The sequence below is a fragment of the Hipposideros armiger genome, unplaced genomic scaffold, assembly GCF_001890085.2.
Source record: "Hipposideros armiger isolate ML-2016 unplaced genomic scaffold, ASM189008v1 scaffold_351, whole genome shotgun sequence".
NCBI classification, from domain to species: Eukaryota; Metazoa; Chordata; class Mammalia; order Chiroptera; family Hipposideridae; genus Hipposideros; species Hipposideros armiger.
The window spans coordinates 1,500,990-1,521,842 of NW_017731701.1; the positions used below are offsets into that span (position 1 = coordinate 1,500,990).

At 38.1% G+C, this 20,853-nt stretch overlaps 1 protein-coding gene and 1 pseudogene across 1 annotated transcript in view; both read right to left on the minus strand.

Moving 5' to 3' along the window:
- Positions 1–20,853, minus strand: part of NNT (nicotinamide nucleotide transhydrogenase) — a gene marked incomplete in the record, with an annotated part of 93,621 nt that overhangs the window by 48,374 nt on the left and 24,394 nt on the right. Inside the window, 4 exon segments of the mRNA XM_019661517.1 lie at positions 497–650; positions 1,204–1,395; positions 1,690–1,823; positions 19,001–19,188. Coding sequence (XP_019517062.1) covers positions 497–650; positions 1,204–1,395; positions 1,690–1,823; positions 19,001–19,188 — 668 coding nt within the window.
- On the minus strand, positions 2,983–4,850 carry LOC109392848 (keratin, type II cytoskeletal 8 pseudogene; annotated as a pseudogene).

Sequence of the window (20,853 nt, forward strand, 5' to 3'; positions counted from 1 at the left end):
TTAGTCAAACGTTCAAAGGCTCTACCTGTATTGTAGTACTTATTCTTCAGTGTAAACATTTGATTCCGCAGTCTTACCCAGCTGTGCAGATAATCACAACTGATGTTTTATAAACCACAAAATAAACAAATAACCATATTTATATTCACTTAACACCAATACAATCTGACATACACCACTACTCAATATATTTGATGTAGATAAAAATATTAAAATATATTTTAAAGTATTAATAGCCTGCATATTATTTCATACACATTCATTCCCATATTTAGCACAGTGCCTCTATCTCTTGGGGTAGGCAATCAATACACTCTCCAATTCCACAGAGGTGGGACAGGTACCATGTTTATGAAAAAAAACTGCTTCTATCAGTTCCAATTCCTAACAGACTCCAAAGAAGGACAACAGCATTTCATTTGTTGACTTTGACAATTAATACGTTACTTTCAAAATTCAAATAATCAGGACTAATCCTGCTAAATGTCATTCTCACCTGCTGTATATGCAGAAGCCGTTGTCATCGTCCTCCTGAAGGGTGAAATAGTAGCTGCTTTTTCAGCTTCCAGCTCAGCCACTGTCTTCTGTTTTGCTGGGGCATCTTGAGGAATATTTTTTGGTGTGGGAGCAGGGAAAATCACATCACCATCCTAACAAAAATTAGAAGAATAGTATTTTTTTAAGGTCAATCCAGTGTTTCAAAAACACAGAAGATAGCTATCATGATGGGGAAAAAGATGCGTTTAAAAATAATTGTATATAAATTCATATAATTTATAACTTATTTTATATAAATATATGATGTTTGTATTACACATACATGCACAGATATTATAATTTATATGTGCATGGAAGACGTATGGAAGACAACAGATCAAACCCTTAAAAGCAGATAGGTTGGAGAAACATTTTTTACTTTATTCAATTCTCATGTTTTGCTTTATTCGTTTCTGTTTTTCTAAAGCAATGCATATTTTAGGGGAGTCATATAATAAATATATACATTTTTAGTTGTGTATATAAGTCTTTGGAATATTTTTATTTAAATCATTCTGCATTTTAAGTGATTTTTATTGACATAAACCCAGCACATCAATACTTTATTGGAATATATCCCAATTCTAAATAGGATTCTTCCATTAACAGAAATCCTAAAATAAATTTGAAATGAAAACACAGGAAGGAACAGATCTCTTTACTTACCTTCATCACTACAGTTCCTCTAATGACATGACCCATTGTACCAAAGTCAAAGTCATCTTTCACTTCAAAATGAAAATTGTCTTTGTCAGGGCTGATGGCCTTCAGGAGCTTAGTGATGTTGTTGGAATAGAGGGTGCTGGCCTGAGTGGCCATTCGGCTGGGAAGGTCGGTGTAGCCTATGTGAGTAATTCCCTAAATGATTAAAAATACAGTCAGAAAGATCTATTATCAAATGCTCACATTCTTCCTAGGACAATTTTCAGTCAGAGTCTAGGCTAAGTTTTGAAATTCTGTATCTTTATAAATATATACACATACTCACAAACAAATACGTATTTCAAAAGGAGCTTTTAAAAAAGGAGCTATTTTTATTTCTAAAAATTTCATGCCTCAGTTTCTCTAAATATTTAAAGGAATAAACACTCTTGCACAAATCACTAAAGGTATGGGAGTTGGTGTGTAGATAGAAGAAGCTTTTTGATATACCTTATGAACATACAGCTCCCCTGGCTTAGTGGTTTGAAAGTTTCCACCAGCCTCCGCAGCTAAATCCACAACAACTGAGCCTTCCTTCATCGACTCAATCATTTCTTTACTAAATAAAACTGGAGCTTTTTTACCTAATAAGAATCAAAGAAAACAGTATAAATTATAATTTTTAATCACTGTTAACATTTTTTTAAATAACAGCATTATATTTATCAAGTTTACTTAAATTTATCAGCAAAAATGTTTTAAAGAAAAACAAGAACTCATTGACTTTCAGAAAAGGGCTTCTTTGAAACAATAAATATTATTCTTCTAAAGGAGCTTTCTAAAGTTTTAAATAAAAAGTCTTAAGGAAAATAGGTTTATGTTTTCAGGTATAAAATCTAAGTCAAGTGTCATGAAAATCAGAGGATAATGCTGATATCAAAATAAAAATGTTAAACCTCTATTATTTAATTTGAAAAAGAACCTAAGTCTATTTAAGAAAAAAATCATAGAAAAAGACACATTTGGAAAATACTATGAAAAAGTAACTAAAGCATTGGTAGGAAAAAAAATAACAGCATAGGGAAGTAACAGTAAACAGTATGTACAATAAACATAAACTATAAGCAGAACTATTCATGACACTCCTAATTCTCCTTCCTCTTTTTTTTATTAATTTTATTGGAGTGACACTGGTTAGTAAAATTATATAGGTTTCAAGTGTATGTACAATTCTATAATACATCATCTGTATATTGCATTGTGTGTTCACCACCCAAAGTCAATTGTCCTTCTATCCCATATACTATTTGATCCTCTTTTACCCTCTTCTACCGCCTCTCTCCCACATTCTAAGTATTACAGTAATCTCTCGGTACTCAGGAATTTAACATCTGAAATGTTAACTCTTTCAAGAGACCCCTAAAGCCCATAACACAGGTGAGAGTGGTCGTTCTCCTAAGGAAGCAGTAAGAGCGTGAGCTGCAAAGCCAGAGTGCAGGAGGGAACCATTTAGCTAGCAAGCAAGCCTTGCCACTCGCTCAGCGTGGAAAACTCAGTACTGCTCTTATAAGTGGTTTACATCCAGTACCACTCATGAAGAGATAAACATTTTGCTTGTTTCTTTTTTTTTTTAGGGTTGGCAAGAGCCAGTTGAGACTTTATTTTGGAAAAAACACTTGACTTAGCTTTTAGTTGGGGGCATGAGTAACAGGCAGTCCTCTAGGCAGCAGACTCTTCCCCCAAGGGTGGGCTGAGGACTGGGATGTCTCCTGTGCCCAACGCTCCCTTGCTCAGCTCCTTTCCCACAGGGTTGGAGGCCAAGAGGGACCTCGGTAGCCTAGCCTTTTACTTGGGCAGGACATCATATGACTCAGACACCAGCTTGCTGTTTAGAGTCTCTATCTTCTTCACAACCACGGTCTTGGAGGAGCTGGTGCTGGTGCAGCTGAAGGAGTCAGAGCCCCTGTCAGAGCTGAAGTTGGACCGGAAGTTCAGGCCGTAGTTGAAACCAGGGCTTGTGATGTTCCCATAGGCCGGGCTCAGCCCACCTGAGTAGCTGCTGGTAGTCTTGGTATGGATACTCATGTTTTGCATCCCAGTCTCCAACTGGCTCTCCTTGCCCTCCAGTAGCTGCCTGTAGGTGGCAATCTCCACATCAAGGGCCAGCTTGACATTCATGAGCTCCTGGTGCTCATGCATCTGCCGGGCCATGTCCTGCTTGGCGGTTCTCAGCGACCTCCAACACAGCAACCTTGACCTGAGCATCCTTGAGGGCCAGCTCCCCACACTGCTCAGCATCAGTAATGGCAGCCTCCAGGGAAGCCTTCTGGCCTTTGAGAGCCTCGCTCTCATCCTATAGTCAGCTGATGTTCCAGTTCATCTCAGAAATCTCCGTCTTCGTGCAACGCAGGTCATCCCATTGCTTCCCAGCTAACATCTGCAGGGATAACCGAAGGGACTTGATCTGGTTCATGATGTCAGCCTCAGCCCTGCTGTGGTTGGCGATCTCCTCGTACTGGACCTTGACCTCAGCAGTGATGCCGTCCAGGTCCAGGGAGTGGTTGTTGTCCATAAACAGCACACAGACATGTGGGAGATCTGGGTCTGCAGCGCACGGATCTCCTCTGCATGCAGCTGCCTGTAGAAGTTGATCTCATCAGTCAGCCCTTCCAGGCGGGACTCCAGCTCTACCTTATTCATGGAAGCTTCATCCATATCCTTCCTAATGAGGACAAATTCATTCTCCATTTCTGTGCGCTTATTGATCTTGTCCTCGTACTTATTCTTCAAGTCTTCCACCAGCCCCTGCATGTTGCCAAACTCCAACTCCAGCTTCAGTTTCTCCTGGGCCAACGTGTCCAGCTGCCGCCAACAGTTGTTGATGTAGCTCTCGAACATGTTGTCCATGTTGCTGCAAGTCATCTTCTGCTGCTGCAGGGGTTTCCACTTGGTCTCCAGAATCTTGTTCTGCTGCTCCAGGCTCCGCACCTTGTCGATGAAGGAGGCAAACTTGTTTTGGGGGGTCTTGATCTGCTCCTTCTCCTGGTTGCACAACAGCCTGGATGTTCACCTCAACCCACTGGAGCTTCTGCCTCCAACCACACTGGGGTGGCTACCACATAGTTTGTCAAATGATCTCTGGGTGTCTCTTCTGAGCCTCCATAAAGAGTGAGAATGAAGTGATATTCTCCCCCAAAGACAACACCCTGAAGTCCTGACAGTTGCACCACTTCTCAAAATTCTCTGGAAGCATTCCCTTCCTCTCCCTTCCCCACTGTAGTCCAACAAAGACATCTTGAATATTTAACTAAACATTACTCAAGAGTGAGAATTTAGGGATGCAAATCACATACATCTGAGGACTCTACCCTAAATAAAGGTTATGCTGTTCAGCTCTGCAGTGATTTAAAACTATGGGTCATATGGTTGCATCCACGTGAAGTGGCAAATTTAAAGAGCTATCCTGTACTTTCCAGGTATTTACTGCCATCACCCTCATGGGTCCAGAGCCACTTCTCTATTAACCAGCCTCTTGTTTGTCACAGCTTTTCCTCCCCGCTTACTTTATACTCTCATCTTCGGTTGACATGGCTTAAGCTACTCTTGGTAATATCCAGTTGGAATCCAGGTCCACCCGCTTTGTCTTCCAAGTGCACCGGCGTTATGGCCATCAACCGCACAAATTTGATTTGGCATCTAACTAATTTCTCCTGCCCTTGAAATTTTGAATTCTTTCTTTCTTCTGATTCATCATCTATAGCTAAGGATTCATCCCCAAACGGTAATGCTACCCACTTCACCAGACATCAAGTGGCCCAAACCATTTAAGCTCTCTAGAAAACTGAGGTGCCACCTATTTGTCTTCTTTGATTTTACTCATTCAGCTTTCACAAAACAATTCTGTAGTTGCTGACACAACTTTCAGCACACGCACGCATCTTAACAGAGGTAACAATATTATCACGTCCATATCATCACTCCAAAATTCAATCACTTTTGAAAAGATAGCATAGTCTTTCATATAACTTATTTAGTGTATAGTCAAATAATGAGTTAAAATTTTTACTTAAGTAACAGGAATATTTAGAAGACATGCAATTATTATAAGTAAAAAGCACAAAACAAAATAGTAAATTGAGGATGCTCCCCTTCAGTAAAAATGAAATATATACATACACATATGAATGCTTCACATATATGTATATTTATACATACCGGTACATAAAATACTACATATAGTATAGAGTTTCTATTAAATTCTATATAGCATAATGTTTAACAATACCAAGATATCTTTGAGTGGTGATACTAAGAATAATTTATTTTTTTCTTTGTGCTTTCCTTATCTCCCAAATTTTCTATAAAAGCTTGTTTTAATTTTATAATTTAAAAAAATTCAATAAGGGCTCCAGGGAATACAATGATGGATGTAACAGGGCAGCTGCCTTGAAGCACTCACATGTGGATTAATTTTTTGAAAATTATGAAAAGTGCAGAGATAAAAATTAAAAACAGAAGAGAAAAAAATAGAGCCAAAAAAAGAAGCAGGGTAGTACATAAAAAGTTCCAAATGAGCAAATCCTCAAAAGAATAGGTCAAGAAAGGAAAAAAAGACTGAGAAGGCAATTTCAAAATACCACCTTATCCTGGCAGCCTACTGTGATAAAAACGGACTGTGTGATAAGGGAAGCATCACAAAATGGGAGAAACAAAAGAAACGAGATGAGTTACGTATTAGGGAACAAAATCCACCCAAACTTAGTATCATACTATATCAAACTATATCATACTACAAACTAAACTCCATACTGTATAGGTCAAAATTAATTAAAAAGAAGAGAATCAACCCATAAAGAGAAAGGGGGGGAAAAAAACCTTGGTGAATAGCTCTCCAGCCTTTGGATTAAAAAGCACTTACTAAACTTAAAGCAATGGGGAAAAATTACAAAGGAAAACATCAATAGATTTAAATATGAAATATATATATTACAGTCCTAAAAAAACATAAATATGACTAAAAATTAATATAATAAAAAGCTAACAGAAATTTAAATAAAACAAAACACTAAGATCCTAATAGATAAATGAACAATAAATACAAATGGTCATTTCAAAGAGAAATGGTAACAACCAACTAAAAAAAATGTCCGCCCTCAATAAGCAGCAAAGAAATGTGAGTACAAAAAGTGAGATACTTTCTTTTTTGCCTCTGTAACTGAAAGAATCAAAAAATCATAATGTTAAAATGAAACAAATAGCTGGACAGTCTAGTGATGAGATTATGAACTGCACAATCTTTCAGGAAAGCATTGTTTATCACACATGCATCAAATGGCCAAAAATGTTGATATCCATTCATCCAGTAATTCTACTTCTAAGATTTGATTAATCCTTCGGAAATGAATAAAAATACATACACAGCAATAAAACAGAAAAAATGTTAGATCATTATTTTCAATTGACAAAACCTGGAAATCAAAATAAATAAAAAGCCCAACTTTGGGGGAACAGTTAAATAAAATACAGTATTTCAAACAATAAAATTCTACAAAACCATTAAAATATATTTACCAAGAGTTCTTAACAACTCACTATATTATATTAAGGGGAAATTTTTATACTATAGTAGTAAATAGGGAAAGTAAGAAAGTAAGAAAATTTTGATCTAACATAATAAAAAATGCTTGGTGAGAAAAGGCTGAAGGAAAATGGTAAAGTGTTTTGTTGTTTTTTCCACCTCAGTGGATCCTTTGCTCCCTATTATGTTTTACCAACCAAAGTATCTTGCCACAAAGAACCACAGTCTAAGCACAAAGGTAAGAAGAATGTCTGGACAAAGCCCTGTTGAAGTGGTAAGAGAAACTGAGTGCCCTTAATAAACTCCAATTTCTTGTCCCAAACTTCCGTGAACCTGATTACTCAAGCAGCAGATAGTCTGAATCATTTTAGTTTGGTTTGGCATACATTGCTTTCCTTTTTTTGAAAACAGATGTATGTACCCTACAGCATGTTTATTTGGACCTAACATTAAATGATTTACATTCTCTGACAGGGGAAATGGCAAATGGTGAAGAAGACAGCAAACAAGGAAGACGATGGCTCTTGTGACACTAGTTCCAGGCAGAAATAGTAAAATGTTAATAGTATTTCTCACTAGAGCGATCACAGATGATCTTTATTGTTTACTTTGTGCTTTACTGCGTTTCCAACAAAAATCACATACTATTTTTATGAAATAAATAAAATACTCCTGCATAATCACAACCAGTTTCTGCTTTAAGTTGAATACATAGATTAAAGAGTTGTATTAGAAGAATTAAAATAACTTAGAAATGCCATTGGACCAATCTATTTACGTACCAATTGGAAAGGCTTTACTCAAAGCCATCTGCCCTGCCCACTACAGCACAGGAAGCTATAGTTAGGACAGCCTTACAAAGGGTGCGCCAAAACACTTATAAAGGGAGAGAGACAAAACTGAGGATGGATAACAAACAGGGAGACATGTACAGATTTTTTGTACCATATAGAATATAGAAAAGTATACAATGTTTAATACAAATCCTTCAAATATAAAGAGACATCCGAAATACCCCAGAGAAAGCCAGGTGCGGATCCGAGATACAAGGATAAAAGATAATGAATATATCGGACATAACTGTAGAAGTCAGAAGAGTTAATAAAAAGAAAGGCAGATAAGAGTGGGGGTTTTTTTAGAGGCACAATTGGGTTTTCCCTTTTTGACTGCTCATTTCTGTTAATTTTATCATTTATCTGAAAAAAAGATGAGATATACAAAAAAGACCAAGGTTACTACATTTCCTCAACCCACCTCCCTAAAACATAAATCACTATGATAGAAAAAAATTAACAAGGAGAGAAATTTTTTTTAAATATATTTCCTGGTACAATACAAACTGTGGATGAAAGATTTGGCATGAAGTTCAACTTCATGAAATATTTCTTGGTTCCTTCTCGTTCATGGACATTAAGTTCCCTAGTAAGATTACTCAATTTTCTCCCAGTTGGGAGTTTATTTCCATACTTTTGCCAAGACAATGGTGGAATATCATGCACTCATCGTCATCATTCAAATATTCATTCATTCATTGACTTAGTTAAAACTTATTTAGTGCCTACCATGTACAGGCTAGATAGAGAAAGAAATTTTCACTTATAGCTCTGAGGTCTAATATTTTAGGTCTGAAACAGGCTGCATTCAAAGGTTAGTGAACAGTTTTATTACTGGAATAGCTGAGATATTTAAAGCACTCATCTAAAAATTTTAATTATAGAGCTTCCCAATTGGTTGGCCACTATTTGGGGGTGAGTAGGAATGCCATAGATTAGTGTTACGTATCTTTGAATCTCTGCGTGCACCAAGAATTGACTATGGATTTAAAAGAGTACTCACATATGTGCAGTTTCTAGATGTATGCATGTATGCTGTGATTCTTAGAAATTCACTCTTAGATATGATTTAATTCATAATATCTTTTTATACTTATTTTCTCATTAATCGAATACTAAGAATGCAGTTATAAAAGTATGAAAATTAGAAACCTCTAGAAAAAATTACTCATTTCTAAAAATAGCTTTAATAACTTATTGCTATGTAGCAAAAGAATATATCAATCATTGGCCTGTCTACAACACTAAATTTTTTTTTAAAAGCAACTTAGCTTAAACTAAATACCAACAGCTAACAATTTAAGAGGAAGTTTTGCAATATCATACCCCCTCTGAATGAATCAGGCCTAACATGATCATCTGTAATCAATAAGTTCTCAGTTCTATCTTACTGGGAAAAGAATCAAGCCCTCACAGACAACTCTAATGACATCAAATAAAAAGAAGAATGAAAGAAAGAAATTAACAGGAAACCACTAAATATGTTCAGAACAAGAAGACACTCAGATGAAATGGGTTTACCACAAAATTTTATAATGATTCCAAAGAGCATTTAGCATTACTTACTGGAATTATTCAATGGCATTTAATCAGATGGGGAAATTCCTAACTTCCTGGCCTGCAAGGCGTCAAATTAAGACTGGCTTAAGAAAAATTTCCTGCTTTAACAAGAACATGTTACATTTAACAATACAGTAGCAAAGAGATTACTAATATAAATTACAGAATACATTTATCCAAACCAAAATCGATTTCTCATGAACAAATACTAGGAAGACAAGGATAATTTTTCAATCTAATGCAATACTGTACACTGACTAAATGCCAAACAGAGCATATAAAGCCATTCTGAACTACACCATTTACACATTAAGAAATGTCATTGTAAGAACATAGTTTTGCACTGAGCATTGTTGGTGTTTACCCAGCATCATTTCCTCCTCTTGATTTCCATTTTCTCCACAATCCATGAGCTTCAGGGGAAATGACCTCAGAAACAACTCCAGAGGTGGGCCTGGCTGGCCTGAGGGTAATCTCATCAATTTATGAGTGACTGGTTCAGAAATCCAGGTGGAAGTCAAGGGGCATCTCACTGTCCTGCCAGCATGGACTGGTTCAGGAATGGGCAATAAGTACAAGGGGAAGTTTGCAAAGGGCTTCTGAAAAAGAAGCTTCACCTGCTCTTCAAGAGCGAGCCATCAGAGCTGGCCTGTCTCATCCTCTGGATGTTGTGTTGTGCAAACTGGAGGCGTGAAACTCTTGCTGCCTTCTACTACTGAGGATGGAACCAGCTCAAAGACGGCAAAGCTAAGAGAATACAAAGGAGCACAGCTAGAGCCCCTGCCGCACACCTGACCACGATTACAGCTGGACTTTTTTCAGTTACATAACCCTTGAAAATGTTCTTGTTTAAGGCAGATTGTGCTGGAACTTCTGCTTCCGGCAGCCAAAGGCATCCTAATGGTTACCACTAAAGGCTCTTTTGGAATTTCAAAAGCACAGATGGAGTTCAAGTATTGGGTCTTAAGCTATAAAAATGGTACAGATGAGGACAAAAGGAATTTTATACATATATGTATATACATATGAGAAAAAGAGATGATTATGTAATAGACAGGACGTGGCAAGAAAGTGCTGACCATTGGATCCATGAGTCCATTATTTCATGGGTCTCTGATTTAGCCAGCCCCGTGGTGCATAGAGCAATGTACCAATGCAATTGCTCCATCTCTGTTAGAAATCACTAGAGGCTAAGACAACTGTGTTCCTCAATATAGATTCTGACCCAAACTTCAAGAGTCAAGCAGAGTACTTTATATGTGGGAATTATAGGAAATTTTTCTCTGCAAAATTAATTATGCAGAGAGAAAGACAGGCCGGCAAACAGTTGGCGTTTACAAATTGGATGTCTTGATATATTTCTAAATGTAATGCCTACAAAATATGATTGGTCAACAGTATATTTTAGCAGACTGCAGAAATCCCTAAAGATTTATTTAAAGAACAAACCCAAAAGTAAGCTTTTACCTATTAAAGAACACATTTATAAAAAAATTTAAGGATTAGCCTAATAATTTACCTCTCACAGCTACACAATTCTGTATAGATAAAAATCAAAATTAGTCAAGATTTTACCATGGCTTTATAAGCTATGGAAGTCCTCACAAAACAATCTACCAAACTTAAATAGCACAAATAAGAAAATGTATAATATTTTTATATAAATTATAACATTCTTTGTGTTCCCTCCAACCCATGTTTAGATGTACATTAGCTACAAAAATCCCTAAAAAATTAATTAATGAATATTTACTATCCAGTCTGATTTTACTAGTTAATATAAAATAGTCAAAACGTTATCTTTAAAAACAGAAATAATACCATTTATTTCCCATGTTATTCAAGTTAGTCCAGAATGAGCCTTAATAAAATGGATATTTTCAGAAAATTCAGATTAAAAAAAAAGTAAGTCATGTTCCTCCACAGGGAAACCCATGCCAGATTGCCATCTAATGGGTGTGGGTTTATAACTTCATGAGTATGTCCATAGCCTGACAATTTCAAAGACCATCTTCAACATTCTACATAACCTTGAGAATATCTGGACTTTTCGTTGCAAAAGTCAATAAGCTTTTTATTCCTGAGTACCATATGCAAGACTAGGAATCACCAATGGAAGAAAGGGGAGATATGTTAATATCCTGTATGCCAGGCCCTACACTGGGTTTGTTCTTCATCTACTCCTCAGAACAAGTCTGCAAGGTGAAAATTTTTATCCCCCGTTCAGGGATGAGGAATCTGAAAGACACACATCAGCTGTTAAACAGCGGTACTGGAAATCTGAATCTACTCTGTCTCTAAATCCATGATCTGATTCCCAATGAAGAAATTAAACATAAGCAGATAAAATTACAAAGTAGGGAAGAGAAAAGAGTTTATTCGATACTCACCAAAATCCACGTTTGTTATGGGCTGAATTATGTCCCCAGAAAATTCATATGTTGAAGCCCTAACCCCCAGCACCTCAGAATGCAACTGCATTTGGAGATAAAGACTTTAAAGGGGTGATAAAATTAAAATGAGGCCATTAGGATGGGCCTTCATCCAATCTGACTGGTGTTAAAACAAGAGGAAATGTGGACACAAAAAGAGACACCAAGACCATGTGAGGACATAGCAAGAAGAGGACGATCTACAAGCCAAGGAGCGAGGCCTTCGAAGAAACCAAACCCACCAACACCTTGACCGTGGACTTCTAGCCTCCAGATTGTGAGAAAATTAATTTCTGTTCTTTAGGCCACCCAGTCTGTGATGTTTTGTTATGGCCACCCTAGCAGAATAATAAATTGTTCTATTCCTGAGCACACAGCTAGGCAATAATTCTCAGCTTCTTTCACCGTTAGGTTTGGCCATGTGACTAAGTCTTAGCAAAAGAAACGTGCGTGGGGCTGGTGTATGCCACTTCTATGCACCCCACGCACAGTCCTCCATGTCCCTTTCCCTGTGGCTGGCTGGAATAGAGACAGTGCCCAGAGTGACCTTCATAGGGTCATAACAATGGCAACATTGTTATACCTGAATTCCCCAGATGACCACATGAAGGAGGGTTGCCCACCAATGTGTCAACCATCCATTACTGTTAACTCAGCAAGTAAATTTCTATAATGTCTGAGCCATTATACGCTTTGGGGTTAATCTGTTATACCAGCTAAACCACCCTAACTAATACTAAGGCACAAGAAAGGATAGGGAAATTAGAATGAAGAAGTTAACAGAAATGCATATGGTGGGAAGTACCAGCTGTTAGCCGTAACTCCATCGGGTGCTATTTCACCAAAATGCCTCAGCTTCCCTACCCTTTTCTACTCAGGGACTGCCCGCAGGGGAGCATAATGCTTCCCAATCTTGCAACACACTTTTGGAGAAATAACTGACCAAACAAGAATATAATTCTGTGCCACAAATTTTCTTAACAGAACATTTGTTAAATTTAGCCCAGTTACTCACTAAATGTGTTCAAACACACTCTAAGAAGTCAAGATTGATAAATGGCAATGGAAAACGCCACATTTTGGCCTCCTCCTCTTGATGACAAGTTAGTTGTCCTGTCAGTGATGAAAGCTACCAAGAGGTGTGTAGACTGCCTGTGGTTACCAACCCTTAGTACTGCTGTTGCAACATTTCTGTATTTCTCTCTGCCCTTCAAAATTCTCAAAACAGATAGGACTTTGTAGAAGTGGTATTACAAAATTCTGTACAACCATTCTCTACAACAATACATTTAAGGGAGAGGAAGATGGTTGATGAGTCTGATTACTCATTAAAAATGCTAAATAATTCCAAAACAGTTGGAAATCACTGATCTATATAGTAAGATCATAATGTTTACAGAAGAAGGAAAAGAAAAATCTGAAAAATAAATCTTTACTTTAGGGGAAAACTTTGTTTAGTCCCCAAAACAATATTATCTTTGTGGAATTTCAAAAATGCACACATCATTGTATTCAATTATTCTCTTGCCTGAAAGAACAAGTTTGAAAATTACTGTGGAAAGTTCTTCTTTTTTACTATATTTCTACTCCATGTGAAAGACGGATTCAAAGAGACAGGTAGCATCAGATGGAGAACTGATACTGATTTTCCAGGAGACTGAAATCTCTTGTGTTAGATCCAGGTTGTCACAATNTTTTTTTTTTTTTTTTTACTGCTAAGTAGTATTCCATTGTGTGTGTGTGTGTGTGTGTGTGTGTGTGTGTGTGTGTACACACACACACACACACACACATTTAAAATCCCATTTTCTTTATCCATTCATCTACCAATGGACACCTAGGTTAGGGCGCTTCCATATCTTGGCTATTGTAAATAATGCTGCAATGAACACAGGGGTGCATATATCTTTTCAAATTAGGGGGTTTTCTGGATAAATACAATAATGATCAGAAGGAGAAATTAAGAAAACAATCCCATTTACAACTGCATCAAGAAAAATAAAATACCTAAGAATAAATTTAAGCAAGGAGGTAAGAGACCTGTACTCAGAAAACCATAAGACGTTAAAGAAATAAATTGAAGAGGACACAAATAAATAGAAGAACATACCATGCTCATGGGTTGAAAGGATTAATATCATTAAGATGCCTATACTACCCAAAGCCATCTATAGATTCAATGCAATCCCTACCAAAATACCAATAGCATTTTTCTCAGAACTAGAACAAAGAATCCTAAAACTGTATACGGAATCACAAAAGACCCCAAATAGCCAAAGCAATCTTGAAAAGAAAGAACAAAGTTGGAGGTATCACACTCCCTGATTTCAAAGTATAATACAAAGCTATAATAAAACATATGGTACTAGCATAAAAACAGATACAGAGATCAATGGAACAGAATACAGAGCCCAGAAATAAACCCTTACTCATATGGTCAATTAATTTATGACAAAGAAGGCAAGAATATACAATGGAGAAATCACAGTCTCTTTAACAGTGGTGTTGGGTAAACTGGATACATTCAAAAAATGAAACTGAACCACTCTCTTACATCATACACATAAATAAACTCAAAATGGATTAGACTTAAATGTAAGACCTGAAGCCATAAAACTCCTAGAAGAAAACAAAGGTAATAACTATTTGACATCAGTTCTGGTAATATCTTTTTGGATAGATCCCCTCAAGCAAGGGGGAAAAAAGCAAAAATAAACAAATGGTACTTCATCAAACTAAAAACCTTTTGCATAGTGAAGGAAACCATCAACAAAACAAAAAAGACATCCTACTGAAAGGGAGAAGGTACTTGCAAATGTCATATCTGATAAAGGATTGATATCCAAAATATATAAGGAACTCATACAACTCAGTAACAAAAATAATAATAATAATAAATAATTCAATCAAAAAATGAGCAGAGGACGTAAAGAGACATTTCTCCAAAGAGGACAAACGAATGGCCAACAGACTTATGAAAAGATGCTCAACATGACTAATTATCAGGGAAATGAAAACCAAAACCACAATGAGATACCACCTCACACCAGTTAGAATGTCTATTATCAAAAAGTCAACACACAACAAGTGTTGGCGAGGATGTGGAGGAAAGAGAACACTTGCTGGTGGGATTGCAAATCGGTGCAGTCACAATGGAAAACAGTACGGAGGGTCCTCAAAACACTAAAAATGTTATAGAACTACCACACGACTCAGCAATTTCACTTCTGGGTATTTATCTGATGAAAATGAAAACGTCGGGTTCCGAGCCTTATATTAGCCTCTGCAGTGTTCCTATCCAAAGTTGAGGCAACAGAGTATACTATCTTTCCTTGGATAGCACTGGAAAAATAAAACGGATTGTACCAACCAAGACCAAAGGAAGGCACCCAGAATTATTATGAGCCACCATTGTGTACAAGGCCGTATGCTAAGCACCCGCCATGGCAGAGATAAACCAAACACTCCTGCTGCACACACAGGGAGATGGGGCAACTAAGGGGCAATGAGACTGAGAGCTACTGGAATCTGAGGCACAGGCCAAGTGCTATAAATGCAAAAAAAAAGGTGTTTCCTACTGAGTAGGAGACAGCAGAAACTAGAGGAAGTGGTAACTGAGTTGAGTGGGATTTCAAAAGGCAGGGAAGGGCAGGGGCAGTGTTCCAAAAATGGAATATATTTGTGTAAAAGGCCTGAAAGTCCTTGGCCTATTTGCAGAGATCACGGCAGCCAGCATGACTGAAATCAGACCCAGGGAGTCATAAATTAGTTTAACATAAGGCCTGAAAGCTAAATCAGGACTAGACACTGAAAGATAATGAATGCCTTACCAAGGGGAACAACCTTTACAGCATAGGTTGGGGGCCAGGGGGAGGGTTAATGTGATCCAATCCTGATCATTGCAGATGCCTTTATCTAATGATGCTGGGAACCCGAGTGGTCCAAGAGACTGTCATCGTACTAAACAAAACCCCAGGCTTTCCAATAGCTATGGTTCAATTACAAAATAAGGGCAAGACCTGAGGTGGGGAAGGGGAGTGGGCTAGATGCTTATGATTTTTTTCATAAGGTGGTCATCAGGAAAGGTTTTAAACAGAAAAGGTTGTTTCTGTCGGGGTAGACTTAGTGTGTGCTCCACAGTACTCGTAATTCTCACTGGAATTTAGGTGAAATTTTCCTAATACCCAGTCAGTGCTAAGCCACTATGATTCCTCCTCTCCCCACACCAACATCCTCCTCCCTAACTTAACAGATCAGATTTCCAATTCAGTCTCTTCCTAGTTAAATATTCCAAGTCTATGCAGTCTTTCTAAAAGGGTTCCAGAGCAACAGGAATGCTGAAAAATCTCTAGTGTCTCAAAAGATATAGTAAAAAAGATTATAAGCACTGCCTGAACATTACCAGAGAGTGGGCTGCCTTATTTTTCAACAGTATCCCCAAAGGCCAAAGAGCTGGACAGCAAGGTTGGGAGCTTTCCCTTGCGTGCATAGCACCGCATAATGGGACTGTCCCCTAGGCCCTATCCTGAAGTCAACCACATTAAGTGAAATTCTAGCCTTAACCCATCGCTCAACCCAATCTAGGGTGGTCTGGTACAAGTATTTGGTACAAAATACCTGGCAGAGTAATAACTAGTTGGCTACAAACCTATTTCATTCCATGTATAATCTACATAAGTACAAGATTACTGTTTTTCAAATCGACTGACTGATGTGCACTTAAGAAAAATGAAAATTTACCAACTCCATAAGATTGCTATCTGAAATTAGCTAATGATCTGTGTCCCTCTCTCAACATCCTTAGCCACGCCAGGTCTTCGGTACAGCCATGAGGATCACCGTCTAAGGAATCTCAGCTTGGAGAACTTCTGACATTTGACTTAGTCCCCTTTGGATTCAACTCAAGGAAATCTTTAGAACAACTTCTGCTCTAAGAGCCTTTCAGGAGCTAGACACACCATCAGGTGATGCATGCAAAGTCAGGACATAAACCTGTAAAAGTATAATGCCAGAGACACTGTTTTTCAAAGGGCATTTGTGCCTGTATAATAACCTTTTCAATCTTTTTTTTTAAATGCTCATGCATTCAGGTTTCAGTCTCTCAGAGATAGGAAATATCTTTAAAAAGATCATCTTCCTTATAATTTTCTAATTAACTTTTCTTTTTTTGGTTTTCAAAAAAAGTAACGGAAAGGTCTTTTTTGGACCAGTCTTCAGAGTGCACGCTCTAGAGCAATCCACTGGTCTCTATGTAAGTTTAATGTGCTCATAGCTTCAGAAAAGGCTGAAAGCAGGAAAGACTCAGTGGACCAGGTTAATAAAACTTCAACAAGTCTTCTTTAAGACTATTACACATTTTGACTTTTTACTAAAGTACACTTACTATAAACTACTTATAAAATAAGGTATCAGGCCGGCCGGGTGGCTCAGTTGGTGAGAGCGCGAGCTCTTAACAACAAGGTTGCTGGTTCGACTCCCGCATGGGATGGTGGACTGCACCCCCCCCACACCACTCCCACAACTAGATAGAAACATAGAGACTGGACTTGGAACTGAGCCTGCACCTTCCACAACTAAGACTGAAGGATGATAACTTGACTTGGAGCTGATGGGTCCTGGAAAAAATACATTGTTCCCCAATAAAGTTTAAAAAAAAAAAAAAGTGGGAAAAAAATAATAAGGTATTATTGGGGGTTGACCCTAAAAGTCAGTATGTGTTTTATATACGAAGTCTTGAATCCTAGCACTCATTTCAAGCTTTATGATCAATAATAATTCTACATACTATGTGCAAATTATCCTTAGTTCTTTAGTAAGAGTCTGACTCGACTAAAACTAGCTTCATGTGCTCATCATTTACTCCGTGAGTAAAGGTTTTAGCACCCTCTACTGGCCACTTGTTATATCCAGTCAGCTCATAACTCCTCTCCCCAACATGCATCTACTATTTCATAGGTCGCATCATGATATATATAGCAAAGGCCATCCGGTCCCTCCTACAAAGCCACCTGTGCAAACAGCTGAGCCAGGAGCCACTGCCACAAAAGAAAAGGACAAATCCTCAAGTGCCCTCTTGCCATTGATTGTTCATGAGTCCTATCATCACAGATTTCACTAACACCACCCTGGGCCCCTGGCTTGCCTGATAATGCACTCATCTCCAGAAACCAAGCCTGGCCTCATTTCTACACTCTCAGACTTGTCTATGGGCTGAGCCCATATTGCCCTCCTGCCTGTCTGCTTCACCTAGCCAGCTCTGGTGGGATGGGGTGTCTGGAGACCAGCTCACCTATCAGGTATCACCTGGATAAACAGAGGACAGAAAAAAAAGCATTTGGGAAGCATGTTTTCCCCTGCAAGCTCATAGTTACGATGCCAATCAACTTCCTACCCTTGGATATACAATAGCCATATTTTGGGGAGGGGTTTGACAGGGGGTTGCCTCTCCCATGACCTCATGACAAAGCAACTTCTAATTTTCCAGTCCCCTAGAAAAAGCAAGGCTCCTTTAGTAGGATCTGACACTAGTAACCATGAACCCTGTAAGCTTTATTATCTGGCCCAAAGTCTTTCAAAAGAAAAAAAAATTAGAGCCAGCATAGTATTCATTATTCAATAACAGAAGGAAAGGACAGCAGAAGACGAGGTAAGAATATAAAAGGTGAAGCGTTTCTTCACTCCCAAATCTTGCTAGATCAAGCTAGTGTCTACTGACTAATAAGTGCTTCTTGGTTTGACATCAATCATCTATTGAGTGAAAAATATTCTTTAGAAGAGGATGTTTTAATGGACTGGAAATTAATTACTGCTATCAAAAGAGCTCACAATTTGGTTGCAAAGACCAAACATGTCAAAGTAAATAATTAGAAAATGACAAAGTGTCATAGCCTTTAGTAAAAAAAAATACTAGAAATTCCATAAATACACACACACACACACAAGCTCCCCCCTCTTTCTATCTCACGTATGAAAAAATGATCATCAGAATATTAATAACAGTCATCTCTGATGGAACTTCAGATCTGTTCTTTTCTCTCCATAATTTTCAGTACTGTTTAAATTTCCTACAATAAGAATGTAGCATCTTAACAAAGAGAACAGAAATTAAAAACCAATTAATCAAGGGTATATACAGAGGAAATTGCTTACAAATATAATCTTGTACATACACTATGATCTAGGAACACAGATAAACACACACAGAGAAAAACAGACTAGAAGAAAATATACCAAATTATTAATGACTGTTTTTCTCGAGGGGCTACAGTGATTTTGTCTTTTCTGCCTTTCATGTGCTTTCTCATTTTCTGAAAAGTAAATCAATCTTGACTTCAAGAAACTCAAATGTTAAGCAATTACTCACCCTCATTTTAAAATATCATTAGTAGAGGTGCTGTGCCAGTAACCTAATGACATACCTGGAATAAGTGCCGTGCTAATAAGGATATCCACCTCCTTGCACTGCTGAGCAAAGAGCTTCATTTCAGCTTCAATGAACTCTTTGGACATCTCTTTCGCATATCCGCCTTGTCCCTCGCCGGATTCCTTCAAGTCCACCTCTAAGGGCTCAGCACCAAGAGACTTGAATTGCTCTAAAGCTGCAGCTCTGGTGATTATTGAAGGGAAAGCAATGGTTATTTTAGGCCCTTGATACAGAAATCAAGATCATCATTTACGTATACATTTGTAAAAAGAAAAAACTGTATACATTCAAAAGTGGAGACTCTTTTGATATCTCCGATTGGACTGTTTCAATTTTTTTCTAAAGGGAGATAACACTTTCATGATAATCGTTTTTTCCTGAAAAAAAACTCCATAAAGAATTCCATCTTCTACTCAGTTAAGTTACAAAAGGAATTTCACTGCTGCCAGCTCCAGTAACCCATTATGTTTCTTGTGGTCCCATGGTCAAGATTTGACTTCATTCAAATCACTCAAACATTTACAAATGTTCTGACTTATGGGGACTTTCGCATATAACTGACTCTTTCACTTAGAAATGTTTTAATGTAGTAAAACATTTCTCATTAAAACTCATTAAATTATGTTTGAAAAAAGCATCTTGTAAATGGTATAAATGGTAAATGTGAAGATTACATTCAGATTATATAAAAATACAATCAGTTTAAAAAAATAAATAAATAAATGCTGACCAAGCACTAGATACCGGTTGGAAAACCAGAGCCAACAAAGACCCCAGCTCTGTGGTAGACAGTGTGTTTAGTTCACGAACACCCATCCCACTACAGCAAATCCCAAGTTTCCCTAGTGACAACAATCACTGTAGGTACCTGTTAAAAATTCAAATTCCCAGGCCCCTTCCCAGAATCACTGAATTACAATCTCCAGCCGAGAGGCCAGAAGCTATATTTTCAGCAAGAGCTACAGGTAATTCTTGCCATCAGGGAAGTTTGGCAAACTGTAGTCTGAGCCCATCAGTCCCTGGCAGCTGTCATGGTCAGGGAGGGGACCCAAAGGGTAGGACGTAAAGTCAGGACAGAAAGGGTAAGGCACGGTTGAGCAACAGGTTCTCTCCCTTTCTGCTGGCTTGAACAAGGAAGCTTGTGGTCAACCTGTGACCACAAGGGGGATCAGCCAAGGCTGAGGACAGCGGAGAGGAGAGAGAAAAGGACGCTGGTCCTGGCTAGCACCAGTGAGCTGCTGACTCTAGCGTGCAAAGGGAGTCCTTCCCATTAAATTTCACTTAGGAAAAATAATACATTTTCTTATAGTTTAATCCCTTTTGATTTGGTATTTTCTACTCCTTTATAGCCAACGGGACACAGCTCTTTAAAAAGTTTTAGAAATTTCTACTATTTTTAATGAAATAAGATGAATTCAAAATGATGTATGTGTGTATAAATATATATAAAATGATCCCGATTTTGTTCAAAGTATGTACATAATAAAAACAAAAACAAAAAAAACCTGGGGCCGGCCGAGTGACGCGTTGGTTAAGAGTTGGCTTGGGACACCAGCTCTGAGCAGCAGGGCCCCAGTTCGGATCCCACATGAGGGCCAATGACGCTGCGCCCTCTACAGCTAAGATGATGAACAACAGCTCGACCTGGAGCTGGGCTGCAGTGAATCGCCGGCGACGGCGTAGGCTGCAGTGGGGTTGGCCAGCAGCTGGCATGTGCTTTTGTAAGCTGCCATAAGCGGCCGTCCAATGGCCAGCAAGCAACTGCCTTACACCCCGGAAGAGCGCAATGATAATACCAACATGGGCCAGTGAAGCAACGTCCTCCACAACTAGACTGAAGAACAAAAA